Source organism: Chamaea fasciata, unplaced genomic scaffold (genome assembly GCF_029207755.1).
Source record: "Chamaea fasciata isolate MVZ Bird 193981 ecotype frontalis unplaced genomic scaffold, bChaFas1.0.hap1 SCAF_21, whole genome shotgun sequence".
NCBI classification, from domain to species: domain Eukaryota; kingdom Metazoa; phylum Chordata; class Aves; order Passeriformes; family Sylviidae; genus Chamaea; species Chamaea fasciata.
Genome location: NW_027094106.1, coordinates 7530834 through 7548306, shown reverse-complemented (window position 1 = coordinate 7548306; position 17473 = coordinate 7530834). Strand labels below are relative to the sequence as shown.

The 17473-nt window shown below is 50.3% G+C and overlaps 3 protein-coding genes across 6 annotated transcripts in view; 2 read left to right on the top strand and 1 right to left on the bottom strand.

The window, feature by feature from the left end:
* Positions 1–578, top strand: part of NCOR1 (nuclear receptor corepressor 1) — a 53114-nt gene extending 52536 nt beyond the window's left edge. For all 4 annotated transcript variants that reach the window (XM_066201749.1, XM_066201748.1, XM_066201751.1 and 1 more), the window contains one exon: positions 21–578. In XM_066201749.1, coding sequence (XP_066057846.1) covers positions 21–208 — 188 coding nt within the window. In that variant the 3' untranslated portion in view covers positions 209–578. The remainder of the gene's footprint in view (positions 1–20) is intronic.
* A 3432-nt stretch (positions 579–4010) lies between these two features.
* On the bottom strand, positions 4011–7286 carry TTC19 (tetratricopeptide repeat domain 19). Its single transcript, XM_066201752.1, has 10 exons — positions 7066–7286; positions 6924–6997; positions 6663–6773; positions 6506–6544; positions 5933–5989; positions 5659–5720; positions 5436–5530; positions 5096–5250; positions 4780–4942; positions 4011–4322 (listed from the first exon to the last, which is right to left on the bottom strand). The coding sequence occupies exons 1-10, from the start codon at positions 7250–7252 to the stop codon at positions 4189–4191; spliced, it is 1077 nt and encodes a 358-aa protein (XP_066057849.1). The 5' UTR covers positions 7253–7286; the 3' UTR covers positions 4011–4188.
* Positions 7287–7304: 18 nt separating this feature from the next.
* ZSWIM7 (zinc finger SWIM-type containing 7) lies at positions 7305–17081 on the top strand. The gene is made up of 6 exons (XM_066201754.1): positions 7305–7419; positions 7926–8025; positions 9642–9663; positions 11926–12028; positions 16330–16434; positions 16805–17081. Exons 2-6 carry the CDS (start codon positions 7947–7949, stop codon positions 16919–16921), a joined length of 426 nt encoding a protein of 141 aa, XP_066057851.1. The 5' UTR covers positions 7305–7419; positions 7926–7946; the 3' UTR covers positions 16922–17081.
* Positions 17082–17473: the final 392 nt, after the last annotated feature.

Here is a 17473-nt window from a genome sequence, read left to right as displayed (position 1 = left end):
CTTTTTGCCTTTTGATGCAGGTTCCACCCAGTTTCCATACAACCCTCTGACCATGAGGATGCTGAGCAGCACCCCCCCGACCTCCATCGCCTGTGCCCCCCCATCCATGAGCCAAGCAACCACTCACCCACAGAACAGGATCTGGGAGCGAGAGCCTGCACCACTGCTTTCAGCACAATATGAGACTCTGTCTGACAGTGATGACTGAACTATGCAGATTTTTCTTTTTTTTTTTTTTTTTTTAATTTGCGGGTCAAAAAAAGAAATCTATTTTTGACTTGTGCCCACAGAGACTTTCCAAGAGAGCAAGGGCCACACAATGAAGAATTGCTGGAGAGTCCGTGAAATGCCTTCTGCACAGGCTGTGTGTTGGAAGACTGTGGTCGAGAAGGTTGACTTACTAAAGATAAATATGTAAAGAGTTTTTAAAAATGTGGACTATTCCTGCTCTACATCTATTTGTAAAGAAAACCATAATGTCTTTTAAATCATTCTTCTGTAAATAGAGAGTACTTTTTGCAGTGTTTTTTTCCCTTGCTATAGTATCTGGTGTACTTATGTTCAAATCATTGCCTAAACTTTGGGGGTCATTTTGTAATTTTTTTTAAGCATTTTCTCCAGTGTAGAATACTCTTCATAACCCTAGCCTCCCTCTCAGCCTAGCCTAACCAGAACCCCAGCCTCCCAACCATCATTGCCCATTTAATGCCGTGCCACTTCCTGCAGGCATTGTGCTTTTATATAATTTTTTTTTTCCCTAGACACACTTTCTCAGTGGTGTTCAAGCTCTTGTGAAAATGTTGATTTTTAAGACTGACCCCTTAGTGAATTCTGTACATTAACATAACTCCAGTTCGCTGGAATAAGATGATATATTTCTTTGGAATTTGAAATTCTGCCACATTGTAAATTTTTGGTGCAGTTGGTTTTTTTTAGCAACACTGCAGAAATATTATTGCATGGGTATGTTATGGTTCATTTTTAAAAGGTTAAAGAAACAAAAAGAGAACAGCTTCTGGAGGCATACCTCACTGTTATGCACACTGGGAATTTTAACTGTGCCCTAAAAGCCTATTCTTAGTGTTCTCTGTTTCTGCATTGTATGCAGTCAAAACAGGCTACTAAATTTTACTGTCTTATTTAACCACAGCAAATGGCTTTTCTGAACAGAGGCTCTGGGTGGGTTGATAAATCCTTTAAGAAGAAAAACTTCCACATCCCAAGTTCAAATAAAACAAAGTGCTTTTATAGAATAATTGAGCAACGCACGAGTCAACTACTTGGCTTCTGTTACAACCAGTTTGCAATAGGTACTGTGATTTTTACCTTCCTCCAATCTGATTTTAAACTCTTTATGTAATAATTATTTTGAAGTCTGCGTCCCAGTCCCTGTCCCTCTAAGCAAGCTTTTGGTGGAAGTCCTTACAAATGCTTGGCTTAACTCCTGAAGTGTGCAATACTTGTTAGGGTGATTTTTATTTTTAAATTGTATATGGTACTAGGAGAGTCTCCTTAATCATTCATCTATCAATGCTTGCTATGATACGCTTGTAGCTCATGTACACATCCATCTGGGCAGTGATGTCACAGGGTGTCCTGCCATCCATCTCCAAAAGCATCTTCATTTTATGCTGCACTGACCTCAGGAAGAGAATTCAAATCTTCCGGGGTAGAAGGACTGATTCTCAGATGGCACTGAGCTGGGGGGTGGCGTGGTCTGTCAGATTTCAAACTGCTTTTGCATCTCATTGATCAACAGGGTCTTTGCCTTGGAGTTATTTTCCAGTGAAAAATATTTTGGGTTTTGCCGCTGTTATTTGTGATGCGTTGTATGGAAGGTGTAATGCAGTGTGTAACCTTGAGTCGTGTGAGCTCTGCATCCCACGGACTGTGATGGTCCACTTACAAACAGGAAGAAGCACAGAACTATTTATCAACAGCAAATTTATTTTCAGTCCTTTAAGGAAAGCCTTCTTGCCCCAAGTGTGGGACACAAAATTCCAAAGGAACTCATTTGGAAACTTGACACTGTTGAAAATACAGAGCTATTTTGCTACTTTTTTAAAACACTGCATCAGAGTAGATTCATTGGCAGTCTTGCAGTCTTTTTCTGAGAAAGATTTCTCTCATTCTCCCCTCCTTTACCCTTCTGGCTTGCAGCAGTGAAGTTTTCATCCTGTTTGTAGACCTGTGCTGTTATTCTAACTTTCTTTTTTGGTTCCCACAGCAACATATACTGGAAAACGAGTTGATCTGCCCTTTTTGTAGATTTAAATTTGGAGTGGAGAGTTAAGTTCCATTCTTAAACTCACTTGTTCTCACTTTCTTAGTGTAACAAATACAATGTGAAAGAGGCATGTACAGACAAATGTCTTTGCTACCTGTACAGTAAGTATAGCATGTTCATTGCAAAGCTTCATGTTACTGCTGCAGCAGCAGCAAGATATCCAAAGTAGGATAGTCACAATCTCCTAAGATACAGCTTGAGTGGCATTTGCACATAAAATGTTGCTGCTTTTTTTTTTGTTTGTTTGTTTATCTGAGTTTTAACTTCTCCAGTGTAAAGACCTCTCCAGAGCCTAAGTTAGGGTTTACCACAATTCCAGTAATCTTCAAGTATGGAATTACATCTGCCCTGTTTCAAACAGGAAGGTGTTTGTAAGTCATGTTTACAAAGTGTAGTTTACTACAAATTTTTACCTGATTTCTGATCAGCGCTTTCACAATGCTTTCATCTTGATATGGTTCGTGATTCTGATATGAAATCATTTAAGACTTGAAAAACCCATGCATCATAATTTCCACACAATGTCTTCACTAGACAGTGACTTCTGGATTCAGACCAATCAATAAAGGGGATCAGTTCTCCACTTGCTTTTCCTGTGTCTCCCTTTTGTTTTGCAGCATCAGGCAAGACCCTGCTCACAGGGTTCCCAGGTAACACTGCTGCCCTCCAAGCTCTGCTGCTTCAAACCCCAACCCCAGCACTTCAGGGAAGGTTTGCTCTGATGTTGTCAGAGCCTCTCTGTCAGTACAGCCCTATTTTTACTTTCTAGCTTGCTGAGAACAAAGCTCTGTATGTGACTGAAATTTTCTAGCTTCAGTGAACTTCTGCTCTAGAAAACCTGTGTGCCTCCTCCTCTTAGCTCAAAGTTCAGAGATGAAGCTGCTATGGTAAGTAAATTAATAATGATGTAATTACACTGAGGGTTGTACCAACCAGCTGCAGTTCTGACAACTGAGAGGTTAAAACTGTGCTTGGTTAGCAACAAAATTAGTTCTACTATCCTAACTAAATATGGATTTGGTGATTTCTGGTTTATTCTCCTCTTTCTTTAACATCAGGCTTCCTGGCAGGGCAGAACAGAGAAATTCTGTTGTCTAAGGCAGCTGTTCATACTTGATTCACATGAAGGCACGTAGCTGACAAAGCTGGGTTTGTACACAGCATCTTTTCCAACAGGAAGCCTCAGCATTCAAGCACTGACCTATCCAAGAGAGGAGGACAGCTCTGGCACTCTGTGTGCTCTCCACTGGAGCCAAGTGTTTTATTTCTGACAGCAGCTCTGTGTGGTCACAGCCTCACCCCTCCTCTGAGAGGACAACTTCTATCTTTGGATGCTAAATGAAGAAATGCACTTGATCTTCAGGGAACCTGGCAGACCAGGACAGGGAGCTAGAGCTCTGCTGCAGGGCAGGTACAGCCTGGGAAATGCTCTGCTGAAGTTCAGACATGCTGAACTGCAGCACTGCTAAGAGGATAACCCCTGTTGTGCTGTGCAGTATGTAAAGAGTGAGACAATTCCTGCCTGTTCCTTTTCAATACTTGTTCCAGGACAGCCATGTTTTGAACCTGAACACTTCTGTGGGCAGCAGGAGCAACAAACTGCTACTCCTTGACTCTGACACAGGTATTAATAGCAGGCCAGACTTGCACTTAGGCAGCCAAAATTAAATCACTTAGCACAGTAGGTCAGTCAAACCACAGACTACACCACAAATGCACACAGTTAAGATTTCACACCTTTATTTTGGGCTGTTAGGCAGTGGCAGCCCTTCCTCTTACGCAGTCCCAAAACTCCTCATTGCTGTTTCTCCGGAGAATTGCACTGAGCTGCTCCCAGGCTGCCTGTGCTGACCAACCCTTGCTGCCTTCAGCCACCTCAAGGCTGGGCTCTGTGGCCAAACTTATTTGGAGCCCTTCCTCCTCTTGGCCAGCTCAGCTAGTTCCTCCTGGATATGCTGGACAGAAGCAGCATCCCCCTTCTGCTGTGCCTGCTTCAGAGCTTCTTTGTACACTTGTTTTGCTTGCAGGAAATCTTCTGTAGCAAGAGGGAAAAGAGGCTTGGCTCCCCAGTTCCATCACCCGTTTTCTGAGCCCCCTCCTGCTGCTGATAACATGCAAAGGACAAGAACTACTTGGAACACATCAAGATCTAGGGAGGCTCAGGAAACATCCTGCCATGTTGCCAACTCTGGGAGCTGGAGAGAGGCAGTGATGATGGGACCTGGTGCTGCTTCAGCATTAAAATCGCATAGAAACAAATCTCATGCATGTCTTCTGTCCTTTTGGAAAAGTTACTGGCCACATAGAACATGGGAAACAAGATCCCCTGGCACCCTTTTGGGTCAGCCTAAATTCAGTTTGTGCAAGCAATTCCAAGTCAAACTAAAACTAATAACCCCAAACCAGCACTGTAGTTTCAGCCCTACAACACAGACCCAGCTCTCTGCAGTCAGCCCAAGCTCAGTGACAGGGCTGGGCGTTTATTCACTGACCTTTGTGCATCAGGATTGCTGCCAGGTTGTTGAGCACCATGTGCTCCTCGGGGTGCTGAGTGTCCCTTGCCAGCTCTGCCGCCCTCCTGCTGTAGGTGTGCGCCTCCTCATACCGGCCCTGAGCGTCCAGCACCGTGGCCAGGTCACTCATCAGCACCACACTCTACACCAGGAGGGAAAAGGGAAGTCTGTGGAGCAGTCTGGGGCAGCAGAAGCACCACATTCGTTCCCCGTCACACCAGTTACTGCAGTATGCCCCATTCCCTACAGATCAGCCTTTCCTTCCCTAGAGTCCAGCTACTGCTGTACAAATCACCTGTGGATGAGTCTCTCCCTGAACATCCTTTGATATCTGCAGAGCCTTCTCATACATTTTCTGTGCTGCTGAGAACTCCTTGATGTTCAGGAGGTAGCGGGCGTAGGAGTCCAGGCTCATCCCAAGCAGGAGCTGGGTGTTGGCCTTTTCTTCAGCTGCAGAGAGAAGTGATCACTGCCTCAGGATCCAGCATGAACCTCCATCCTACCACAGCAGGAAACTCAGGCAGTGTGAAGACAATGGACAGACATGGAGATGGTGCTTAGGCAATACAGAAACAACATCAAGGACAGGGAGATGGAGAAAAGGTGAGAAGCCTTTGGCAGACAAGGCTGCCCACCTGATAAGACATCTTCAGGCAAGTCCTTCTGCTTGGCAACCTTCTCCTCTAAGGTCAGGATGCAGAACTGGTAACCAGCTATGGCTAATTTGTCCCTGCAAAGTGCAAAGCAAAGCTCCTTCTATCCCTGAAGGATCCCTCATTTAAGAGCCTCTGCTTGGCCACCCCACCACCACTGCAAAACTGAGATGAAAGCAGATGACACCTCTAGGGGGGAACTCACTGTTTCTGAGCAGCATAGATACTGGCCAGCTTGAGGGACATCTCAAGGATGGCATTGTCATCCTGCCAGGAGGACACACAACACAACTGTTACTCTTCTTGTACCTCCCCAACACAAACACTACTTTGTCAGAGAGTTTAGACCTTAAAAATCCCCATCTTGTTGCCTCCAGTGCTGCCATTCATTAGTGTTGCCAATTTCCAGTAAGAGGCATGACAGCATAAGAAATAAGGCAAAGAAAAGGGCACTAGTGGCAGCCTGTCTCAGAACATACCTCCTTGGTGTCCCCTGCAAGCATATAGCTCATAGTTGCTTTGTAGAGCTTTTCTGCCTGAAACAAGAATTTTGAAGAGTATATTGAGGAATGATGGCATTTAAAACAAAACAGAGGCAAACCGCATAGAGGGGCCTGGCTCAAATTTGTTGCATTTACACTACACCAAGACCAATTAGAAGTGAAAGGCTGATCAGAGCTCAATGGTACTGAACCAGTGGGTCCTTTCAGTTTCTCCTTGAGCACTGCTGCAGCAACCAGGCCTTCACTCTGTCTGTGAGCTCAGGGCATTCCCAGATTCTCCTTGGAGCAGCCATCTCTGGGCTCAACTGCAGCATTTCACAGTAAAGAAGTATTCCTTCCCTTGCACACCGTGTTGGAGCTCAAAGTTTAACTGTGAGAGCATCTTTCTTAACCTGGTGTGCTCATGGGACTGCAGCCCTGAGTTGGACCATTCTGCTTTGCACTGGGACATCTCTGAGCCTGCAGCTTGTGCCAGCACCCCACGCCTTCGAGACGCTGCACAAGACGTCAACCTCTAAAAATTCACACGGAAAACCCAGAGTCACTCACGTTGTCCAGCTGTCCCTGCATGTAGGCCACGTTCCCCATCTGGAAGAGACACACACAGCGCTCAAGCTCCATTAAGGCAACGCGGACGAGCCTCACTCAGCCGCTTTTCCTTCTCCCCACAGCTCGTCCCCCGCTGTGCCTCATCCCGGCCGCTCACCATGCTGTAGGTATAGACGATGGCCTGCCTGTTCTCCTCCTGGTGCGCCCGGCGCAGGGCCTGGTGCAGGAGCTGCTCGGCCTCGGCCAGCTCCCCCTTGACGGCGCAGAGCTGCGGGGACACCGGGGCCGGTGAGCGCCGGGCCCCGCGCCCGGACCGCCCGCGCCGCCCGAATCGCCCGGACCGCCCGCGCCGCCCGAATCGCCCGCACCGCCCGCGCCGCCCGAATCGCCCGGACCGCCCGAATCGCCCGCGCCTCACCTTGGCTCTCTTCAGCAGCAGGATGATGGCGTCCTCGCCGTCCTCCTCGGCGTCCCGCGGGAACAGCGAGAACCCTGCGGGGACACGGTGCTGGGTGCCCGGGGCCGGGGGAGCCGTGCCCGCCGCCCGCCGCCCCTCTCACCTCCCAGGAAGGCCAGAGCAGCGCCGGCCGGCCGTGCCCAGCGCGGCCGCGCCGGCCCCGCGGTGCCGCTGCCGCTGTCCCCGCGGTGTCCCCGGTGTCCCCCTGTCCAGGCGGGCCGGGCCAGGGCGGGACAGCGCCGGGGACACAGCCGGGACAGGGCCCGCGGCAGCGCCGCCGCCGCCGCCATCCCGAGCGGGCCCTTTAAGAACGCGCGCGGCGAGCGTGACGTCACCGCGGGCACGGGGCGGTGTCGTGACGTCACACCGGGACCGGGAGCTGGAGCGGGCCGTGCTCCCGTCGGGAACGGCACCGGGAACGGCACCGGGAGCGGGGCCCGCCGCTCTGCCCGCCCTGGTGAGCAGCGCCCGCAGCGCCCTGGCCGTGCCGGGCCCCTCAGCACACGCGGCGGGGACAAAGATGAGGAAGGGGCCGGAGCATCACCCAGGAAGGGCTGAGGGGGCTGAGGGGGCAGAAAGGGAACAGCTCATCCCTGTGTGTAAACACCTGAGGAGGGCTGGCAGGAGGCTGCACCAAGCCCCGGGGGAACGGGCAGGAGCTGATGCCCAGGAAGTGCCGCCCGGGCGTGAGGAGCATCCTCTGCCCTGGGCAGTGACCGGTGCCTTCCACGGGGCCCGTGCTTGCGTGGGGGCATCGCAGAGACACCCGTGTGTTTGTGAGCAAGCCTGTGTTCCCAGAACGTGTTTAAAAAAACCACCAAACCTTTAAAAAGTTGCTTTTAAAACATTTTAAAGCCATTCCGTGGGTGCTGGGTTGCATTGGAGTGCCCAGATAACTCCTCCCGATGCTCAGTGTCCGTGGTGACCCGAAAGATTTCCCACTGTCTCCTGTCTCGTTTCCAGGGATGATCCCGTGCCGGTGGGATGGACAGGAGCACCTTGCCAGCAGTGGCAGAAGAGCTCTTGAGGGAGATCAAAAAGGCTTTTCAGGAGACCTCGCAGGGTATGTGAAGGGAGTGCTGAGGGTCCTTGGCCTCCCCTTTTTTACCAACCCTGTTGTCTCAGAGGTGGCCTTCACCTTTCTGTCCTTTTCTGTGACAACAGACGGCTGTGAAGCACAGGTAACGAGGAGCAGCCCCTTCTCGAAGTTAAATTCAAAAATCACACCAGTTCGAACTCTTTTTTTGGAATGTGAGACGTAGGGGTGATGCTGCTCCTTAGAGCTCCTGGTGCCCGTGGTCACACTTGAGGGATGATAAATGATTGCCTCGGGGCAGGAATTCTGCTGTGCCCTCTGCACTGCTGGCTCTACAGACTCACCAGTCCCAAAACTGGAGTTGGAAAGGGAAATTCCCCAAAGCCGCTGCCTGACTGACCGGCAGAGGGGGTGTGCTGGTGTTCCCAGGGCGAGGAACAACTCCCCCGCGCAAGCCAGCAGTGAAATCCTGGCCAATTCCAGCAGCTAGTTAAGAACAATTACCTTTGCTGGATCCGTGCTAAGAGAATATTAATGTTTGTGTTTACTGGATGAGTTGCACAGAATGGCTCTTCCCGAGGAAAGTGTCTGCTGAAGGGATATTTTTAACTGCACAAAACCCAAACAAATGAGAATTCAGATAAATCTGTCTTGAGCACTATGTGGGAGTGAGGAATGGGGAGAAACTTCGTGTCTAAACTGTCAGAGTGACCCCAGTGACAGATTTTTGGCACACTTGCACTATGGCTCCTGTCAGGTTAGAGGAGATCCAAAATCTACATGTGACTTTTAAAAGAGCTTTATAAATCCTGTTGTAAACTAAGCAAAAAAAAGAAGTTCACATCCCTTTAAAGATGTCCTTCTTAAAGAGGCAGAGTAGTACTAAAGCACACGTTGAGACAAAGCTGTGGAGACTAAATGATTCATCCTTTTACAGAATTAAATTCAAATAAAGCTGGAAAATTCAAACCAACAGGGCAAGTCATAAAGAGTATTTTGAATTGTCCGAAGAAAAGGATTTTCATGTCAAAAGTCCAGATCTTCCAGTGGGATATGGAGGCAGTACACTGTGTCCCCTGGGTGATAACAGAAAGATCAGGGTGGACAAGCAGAGCCTGGGCTGTCAGCTACAACAAACACTGCTTTGCTCGAGTGTAACTTTCCATCTTAAGGAGAAGTTCCAATAAATGAAGACACAATGTTTCAGTGGGCTGTATGAAAAGCCATAAACCAGTGGCGCCCTGCAAGACTGGGCTGGGAAAAGAACAACATTTTTAAAGTTGTGATGCCAGAGTTCTCAACTCATGCCAGGAGAGTTTTAGGGAAAATAATATATATATATTTTTAACCAGCTTCTTAAAGTGACAGAGTAAGATGTTCCTGCCTTTTATTGTGTGCTTTTAAAAGTAGGATGTCACAAAAGAAAGTACATTTGGGCTTCTGCATTTCTTTTTAAAATTAATTCCTGTGGTTGTACTTGGTAAGTACCTTAGCACTGCCATCATGGGTCGTTTTGCTGCTCCTTGTTGATTTTTTGGTGGCTAGAGAGGATGTTGAGAGCTCTGGACATACCTTGGCAGGACAGTGACCCCCCTGTGATGTGAAATTCTGCAAAATCACGTTTCCTTTTCTTTCTGTTGCAGTCCCTGATGACCTGCTGCTGGGGTGAGTGTCTTCAGCTCCAGTTCCTGCCCCAAGTCCTGCTGACCAAGTGCTGCTGAAACACAAAAATGCTGGTGGTTTTGGTGGTAGTGCAAATGAAGGTTCTGGAGGGGTTTTTTCCCCAGAGATTCACAAAATTATCTCTGTATCACTGCATCTGCTGTGATGAGTTGCTCTAATTTAAACCCAGGATATTTACCCTGAGCTCTGAGTCCAGCCTCAGTTCTGGAAGGGGTTTTCTGTGGGAACGGGTTGTGCTCCAGGGTGATTCATCCCTCTCCTTCCTGCCCCTGTGAGCACCCTGAGCTCACTCCTGCTGTTTGAGTCCTGGGCACCTGTGATAGAGAGGGAGAAGTGTCCTTATCATCACCCTGCACAAGGGAATTGTTAACTTGGAGATTTTCTTCTGTTTGGGGGCAGTCTCAGGTCAGCTTTGTCACCCTTGTGAATACTTTAGTCATTCCAGCAGTGACCTAAGAGATCCAAGTTTCACAACTTCAGCCCTCACCAATGGGTAGAAAAGGACTGTCACAGGGAAAGTGACTTTTCAGATTCATCTCTAACCTTGTGTTCCTGCCTGCCAGGGATGAGATCACCAGGAACCCTTAATGCCTTTGTGTGAAAGTTATCTGACACAACACCTGTGAAAGGTGTGCTGACTCCCTCTCCTGGGACCACAGTGACCCTTGAAAGGCGGGATTAGGTTTGAAAGCTTTTGTTTCCTTCTCCTCAGAAAAGAAAAGAAAAGAGCAAAGAAATCCCCTTGTTAAGTTTAATAATAGTTGGGTGGTAAATCTTTGCAGCCAGGTTTCCATCAATTCCCTGCATCCAGCAGCTCAGAAGTATTCTGATTTCATTTCCTAATCTCTTCCAAATCTCCAAAGTCCTTGAATTTCCTGTGGGCATTTCCTGTTGAACTGATCAAGTTATATACACAAGAAAAGAATTCCCTAAATTTGAAAAGAGTTCCTGAAACTCCCTGAACTCAGCCCCCTGATAGTCCCAAACCTAATCATGAAGGAATGTCTTACGTTAGGCGTTCCCCACCCACCTCCTCACAGCCCTCAGATGGAGCCGGCCCTTCTTGCCTTCAGTTTGTGCAAGTTTTGGTCTTCCTGGAATCTGTCTGTCTGCTTGGCTGCTTATCAATGGGCTTGACTCAGCCATGCTGGGGCTCTGCCTTGCTCTGTCCTCCCTGGACTTGGAAATTTTCCCTTTTCTCTTGGTCTGCTGCTGGTGTTTGGTGCTATCTGTTCATCGCTGCTGATTTCCTTGTTGTTTACCCTTGGAACCAATCTAGACTACACAGATTTTTCTCGGTGGGTGAAAGGTCTGTGAAGTTAACTGAGTTGCCCCTGAACTCTTTGGGAACACTCGGAGCAGCTGGATTTACTGGGCTAGAGTGACTTTGAAGCCCATGAGCTGGCTGGACAACAGGCTGAAGGTGCAGATGTCCATATTTAACACACACCTTATCCTGTACCCAGCAGGAGATAAAATCTCCCTTTGGAGTGTGCAGTGATCCCCATCCCAGGCACTCCCTCATCCATAAATGCTGTGCATCCCTTCACGTGTCCTGCCTGAAGGGATAAAAGGGTTTTTAGGGAGAGTGGAGGGGCATCAGGCACGTGCTGCCCCTGGGTGTTTATCTGGAATATCTTGGCTGTCTCTGAGCCCTGCTTGTAGCTGGGTCACAGATGTAAAACTGATGCTATCTGGTGTCTCTATGTGCAGTGGAGTGTCTTGAGTAATTCCCTGATGTTCTCCAGCTTCCTCCTGATGCAGTTTGGTGGGTAGGGGAAGGATAATTTATCCCTCAGTTGTGACTGTGATGGAGGAGATGTGATCACTACAAAATGACTCACTCGTTCCCCAGGGTTTATCCGATTTCCAAGAGATGAGGAAGGAGCCCCAGTTCCTGTTTCTCCAGGAGCTGTGGATCATCCTTGCACTCCTCTTTCTCCAGGGAGTGCGTGGTCCATGCCTGGAGGTGGGATTCAGGACCAGCTGATCAATCCAGGGCAGTGCATCCTGGCTGTACACGAGCCCCTTTTGCCCTGAGCACTGGCAAGTCTGGCTCCATGTGCTCCACTAAAATCCCCGTTTGTGCCTTTGTGCTTATGGGACAGTTACTGCAGCAAGGAAAAATGTCTTACTTTTGCAATGGGCACCTTGTGGGCTCCACAGGGCTGTCTCTGTGCCCTGAGGCTGAGCCAGGTGGTCTCCCTTTGTGCTGTGACTAACTAGAGACGTGTTCTCTTCCAGGCTGAAGTTCATTTTTGGCCCATCTGCAGTCCCAGCTCTGGATTTGGTGGATCAGCGTTCTGTCACCCGGGTCAGGGCCCCCAGTGGAAGGACTCTGTACCAGGTACATGCTTCTCTTTGCTCTTGCTTTCTGATGGTTTCCAGCTGGCATCTGAGACAGTGTTTTCCTGACCTGCAGAGCATGGATAAACACAGAGAGGACACCAGTGGTTTATAAACTCCTGAAGTGACACAGGAGAGCAGCAGCCACAGACTAGAATTAGAGCAGCACAGTTCAGAACCACTTTCTTTGTGGCTCCCAGCCAGCCAGAGACAATTTATGTGTTTGTGGGCATCACAGTCAGGAGGAAGTTTTCCAGGGATTTCTAATTTTGCTTTATAACTCTCATCCTCTCCAGCAAAGGAAGTTCTTCCTCTTGACCAGTTGTACACAACTCTTGTTATCTGCCATCACTGCTTTTCTCTCCCCTCATGACCTGTGCTTGGCAGGGGATCTCTGCTGCCTGGGAGGAAGCAATAAAGGCCAAACCCTGGGGTTTCACTCTGGGTCACTGTAGCCAAGGCTCTGAACCACAGAAACATCCCCATGAAATGGCATTTTGGGGAGAAGAGCTCACCTCAGCCCTGAGATCAATCACAGCACAGGGTGGGGGTGAGCTGAGAAGAGGAGCCTTTGCTTCTTCATTCTTACCTTCCTGTGCTGAGCACAATTCCTTGTTCTCTGGTGCCCCAGCACTGGTGGCATCTCTTTTGGGACAGTCCATCCATGCTGTGAGCCACTGACCAGCTGCATCCAGCCCATGGCTTCCGGACTCAGAGGGACACTGCTGTGCCCTGACTGAGCACTGGGACCCTGTGCCCAAAAGATTTTGGTCAAGGAGCACCAATTCCTTCTCCTCAGCACTCCCAACCCCCTCAGGTAGCACAGCCTGTCCAGGGCTGGGGCTGGTTCTTTTCACACACCAGAGAAGGGGGAATGTCTTTGCTCACTGCTGTAGCATCAAAGAGGAAAATTTCCAAGTGTCCCCTCTTCAAAGGACCGTTTCTCCTCCCCTGGAGGTGCTCTGGGGTCCTGTAGGGTGAGAAAAGGGCTGTGAAGTCAGGCCTGGCTGTTGGCCAAAACCCTTCTCATGTGCTCAGAGCTTGCACATGGAGCCTTTATCACTTCTGGGGCCATGGAGGGGACACAGGCCCCTCCAGAGGGACATGAATCATAACCAGGGCTCAAGAACAGCCTTGGATTCCAGCTGGGGGCTTGCCTGTGGATGTTTGGTAAAGCCTAGGAAGCTTCCAGCACCCTCAGACAGCAGCTGCCTTGCTGATTAATTGAATGCTCAAAGGCTTTCCCTTTTTTACTGTTGCTTGTCTGGAAATGCCACTGGGCAGGGAACGGTCACATTCTCCTTGCAGAGCTTTGTCAGGCCCTGCAGGCTGAGGCAGAGCCTTGCTGGGCATCAATAAATAATCTGCTGATATTAATAATGTTCCTTGAAAAGGAACAAGCATCAGAACTGCTCTCCTGCCTCTGGTTTCCCTGTGGAGAAGGAAGCCCTGGACAGGAGGGTCAGGGAGTTAGTGCAGGACAAACCTCCAGGATGGAGGTTCCTGTGTGCCTCCAGCTGCACTCCTCTTCAGTGGGGCTTGATTGCTGATTAAGGCCACGCTGATGAGTTCATTAACAGAGGAATCTGAAGAGATATTTTCTCTGGGGGTGTGAGGTTGGTGCCATTGTGAAATTCTCCCTCATCCCAGCTGGCTGAGATGCAGAAACAAAGAGCAGAGTCTACCCTGGGGCTGGAGCAGTGACAGGAACACATCTGGGGTCACAGAAACCAAACCCCTGCACTGGAGCCACTGGTTCTTCATTCCTGTGTGCTGTAGAAATGTGTGAAGATGTCCCCCCCCACCCGGCTGTGCCCCTGGAGAGGGGGGCATCCACGGCTGCCTGGACACTGCACAGTCATCCCTCTTAATTCTCCCCCACAAAGTCAGCCCTGCCATTTGCACCCTGATGTGGTTGGGCTGGAATGTGAGGTGATGCTTCCACTTGCAGCTGGCTCTGGAGAACTCTTTGAGGCCATGAGGCTGGTTCTGTTGTGAAACTCCTTTGGGTCATTACAGCCAAATCTGAGCTGGTGATAATTCCCTATCACCCAGCACATCTCAGGCCCTGCTTCAGGGGAGGAAGGCTCTGCTCTGACAGGCCCTGTGGTGTAGGCAGCCCTTGCCCTCAGGAGCTGAGATGGGAGAAGAAAGAGCCCTCAGCCAAATGAAAGCTGTGATTTGTCTCTTAATGCCCTTGCTGATCTACGGAGGAATAGCACTGATGGAGTGTCCACGGCCTGGATGCCTCAGAGCTGAGACCATCCCAGCAGAGCTCTGATGATTCCTGCCATGCTGGGGTCAGGGTAAATCCTCCCTGCGGCAGGGATGGTGGGTCTGGCTGACGGTGGAGCTGTGCTGGATGTGGCCGAGTGTGGAGCTGGCAGCATTTGGAGCAGCCTTTAGCTCTGCCCCAGTGGCAGAAATGCTGAGCTGTGGCAGTGGAGCAGGGCAGTGCCTCAGCCCTGCCAGCTGGCACCTGCACTGCTCCCATCCTGCACTTCCATTGGGTTCTTCTTTTTTATTATGTCTTTTTTCATTCATTTCCTAGAACTGTGTGGCAGATTCCCCATGGTGTAGGCTTTGAGCAGCAGGCCCTGGCACAGGCTGTGGTGCTGCCTGTCTGTCTGTCTGTCCATGTGCTGCTGCCTCAGCTGACCCTCCTGTGCCCCAACACCCTGGCAGGGACACCTCAGGGGGATTTTTCCTCACTGAGACCCAGGGATGAGGACAGCAGAAGGAAATGTCACCCCAGGGCCAGGGGAGCACCCCAGGCTGGGCTGCAGCTGGCCAGGAACAGAGGCACCTTTTTCTCCCACTCTTTGGATTTTAGATTTTGCCTTATTAGGCAGAGGCTGTGTTCTTGCCATCTAGGTCAGGATGGGGGAACACTGAGCTCAGCCCAAATGTGGCAGTGTCTGTCTGTGGCTTGCCCCCCTCCCCAAAGGAAAACACTTCTGAGGGGAAGGCACCATCAGAATACTTCATCTTGGAAAAAACAATCAAAGGGGCTACTGGAAAACAAACTTATCACAAGTGAAACAAACTCGGCCTGCAGGAAAAGGAGGACCCAGGGTAAAGGCCAGACTGAGAAAAAAAATGGTTTACCCTGAAATGGGAATGTGAGTTTTGTGTCCTGGCTCTGCTGGGAGTGAGGGGGACGTTGAGGCATTGGCACTTCTGTGGGAGAGCCTGAACTTCTGGATGTTCCCTGGTGGGCAGAGGGTGCAGGGAGAGCTCCAGGGGACAGGGGAAGGCTCTCCTTGGAAGAGCAGCTTTGGACAGTGAGGGACAATGTTCCTCTGGAGGGGCTCGGAATGCCGGGGGTGTCCTGGAGGGGAGCAGCACTCTGCAGAGCTCCACTGCCTTCTCACTTTTTGTGTTTGTCTTTGGATTTAGGGGTGTGTGTGCCACAAACCCAGCCAGAGTCCAAAGCCTGGGGTGGGAGAGGGCTGTGATGTGCCCTCAGAGCCCTGGGCCCTGTGCAAGTGTGTTCTGCTCCTGCAGATCCTTCCCTTCCCATGGGATGGGCCCTTGAAGTAGTTTCTTAAAAACTATTTTCCAGTCTTGAAGAGACCAAAAGAGAAATAATAATCCATAGGCTGGCTTTCCTACATCCTGCAGTCAGCTCCAGCAGCTCACAGATTGCTCCATGCTGGAAAAAAAAAAATGCTTCCCTCACCTGTTTGGTGTCCCTGGTGCCTCAGGACCAGCCTTGCAGGGAACAGCATGTGGGAAAAGCAGGCAGTGCTGTTCCCAAAGCAGAGATGGAGCAGGGAGGCTTCTCTGGAGACTTCAGCTTTGTTTATTCAGGCAGATCTGGATTCCAGTAGCTGCAGCTGGTTTTGAGAGCAGAACAGCCTTCAGTGGTTGGGAAAGGGGAGGCCTCCCTGCTCAGAGCTGCTCTCCTGTCCCCAGGCCCGTGGTGGCTCTGGCTTCACACCTGGGCTCTGTGTGACAAGAGTCTTTTTGCCATTTCCACCTCTGCCAGTGCTGGGAGGGAGCTCACAGGAGGGGCTGGCACGCAGTGGGAGCTCAGGGAGTGGTGCCACTGCTTTTCCTGGTTCCTTAGGAGCAGACAAGTCCCTGGGGCTGGGATCTGCTGCAGGCACAGATACAGGACACCCTCAGCTGCAGAGGGAGAAGCCTGTAGAATCCATGAGAAACCTGAGGAGCTTCAAGCTTAGGTGGGTCTCTGCAGTGTTTGGGGACACTTCTGTGCTGTGACATCTCCCCCTCACTGCTGGGTCAGAGAAACTCAAGTGAATCCTGCCTCTGACTCCTCACCTACCTCTGTTTCAGGTCCTTGGGAGCTCAGGCAAACTCTACACCTGCTACAGCTCCTGCCACTTCTGCACGTGCCCTGCCTTTGGGTTTTCAGTGTTGCAGAAGAGTGAGAGCCTTCTGGTGAGTTCCCTGCCTCAGCCTGGGGCTGCCATGGGGACAAGGCTCTGCTCCTTGAACCCGAAATTCCCAAACTAACGCAAATGTGGAGTTGGTCACACAGGCTGAGCCTGACCCAAGGTGTCACTGGGCTCTGAGAGCCCCGGGTTTGGGGTTTGGGGTGCAGGGTGGTGGGCAGGGTGCCAGGAGCCAGGATCTGTGTGCCAATCCCTGCATGGCACTGTCCTGGTGACAGAACTGGGGACACTGAGCACCACCTGTGCCAGGAGGGAACCTGGGAGGGCTGAGCACTTCACCAAACCTTGGCCAGGATGGGTTCCTGGTGCAGACAGAGCCTGACATTCCAGCCTTGCTCCTGCTGTTCACTTTGCAGTGCAAACACATCCTGGCTGTCTACCTCAGCCAGGCCATGGGAGCCTGCCAGGAGCTGGCTGTGTCTGAGGAGCAGCTCACAAACATCCTCCTGGCTGAGGAAGAGGATGAAGGATGAAGGATTTGGATCACTCCCTGGCTGTGTAGCTGGCATTTTTAATATCTACGGGGCTGTCAAATGCTCATTGTGGCTGGTGGATTTCTTCCTGTGCTGCAGCCAAGTGTGACATTAATTAGCAGCCTGGCACTGATTAATTAATTAAATAGGCCTGTCTTGACTTCAGTTTCTCTTATTTCTGCTGGTTTGGGGATTTCTGAAGGTGTTTGAACTAATCTGTAATAATTGTGATGTGAGGATGCAAACAGTCCTGCAGGTCTCAGTGACCCACAGGTTAAAGAGCCGCTGTGGCTCTTTGCAGGTGGCAGCTCAGAGTAATTTCTGATTTTTCAGTGGCAAACCTGATCCAGGGACTAGGCCAGGGACCCCTCAGCACCCTGAGACTGGTGGCAGCTCTGTGCTTCCACTGGAACAGGATCTTTGGAAGCATCAGCGTGGTTGCTGTGCTCTAAATCAAACCCTTTCAGACACACTGACCACCCCTGGCTGCTCCCCTGGGACCCAGCTCCTTCCAGCTGTGATTCCCTGCCCGTGCTCTGTCCTCCCTCAGGG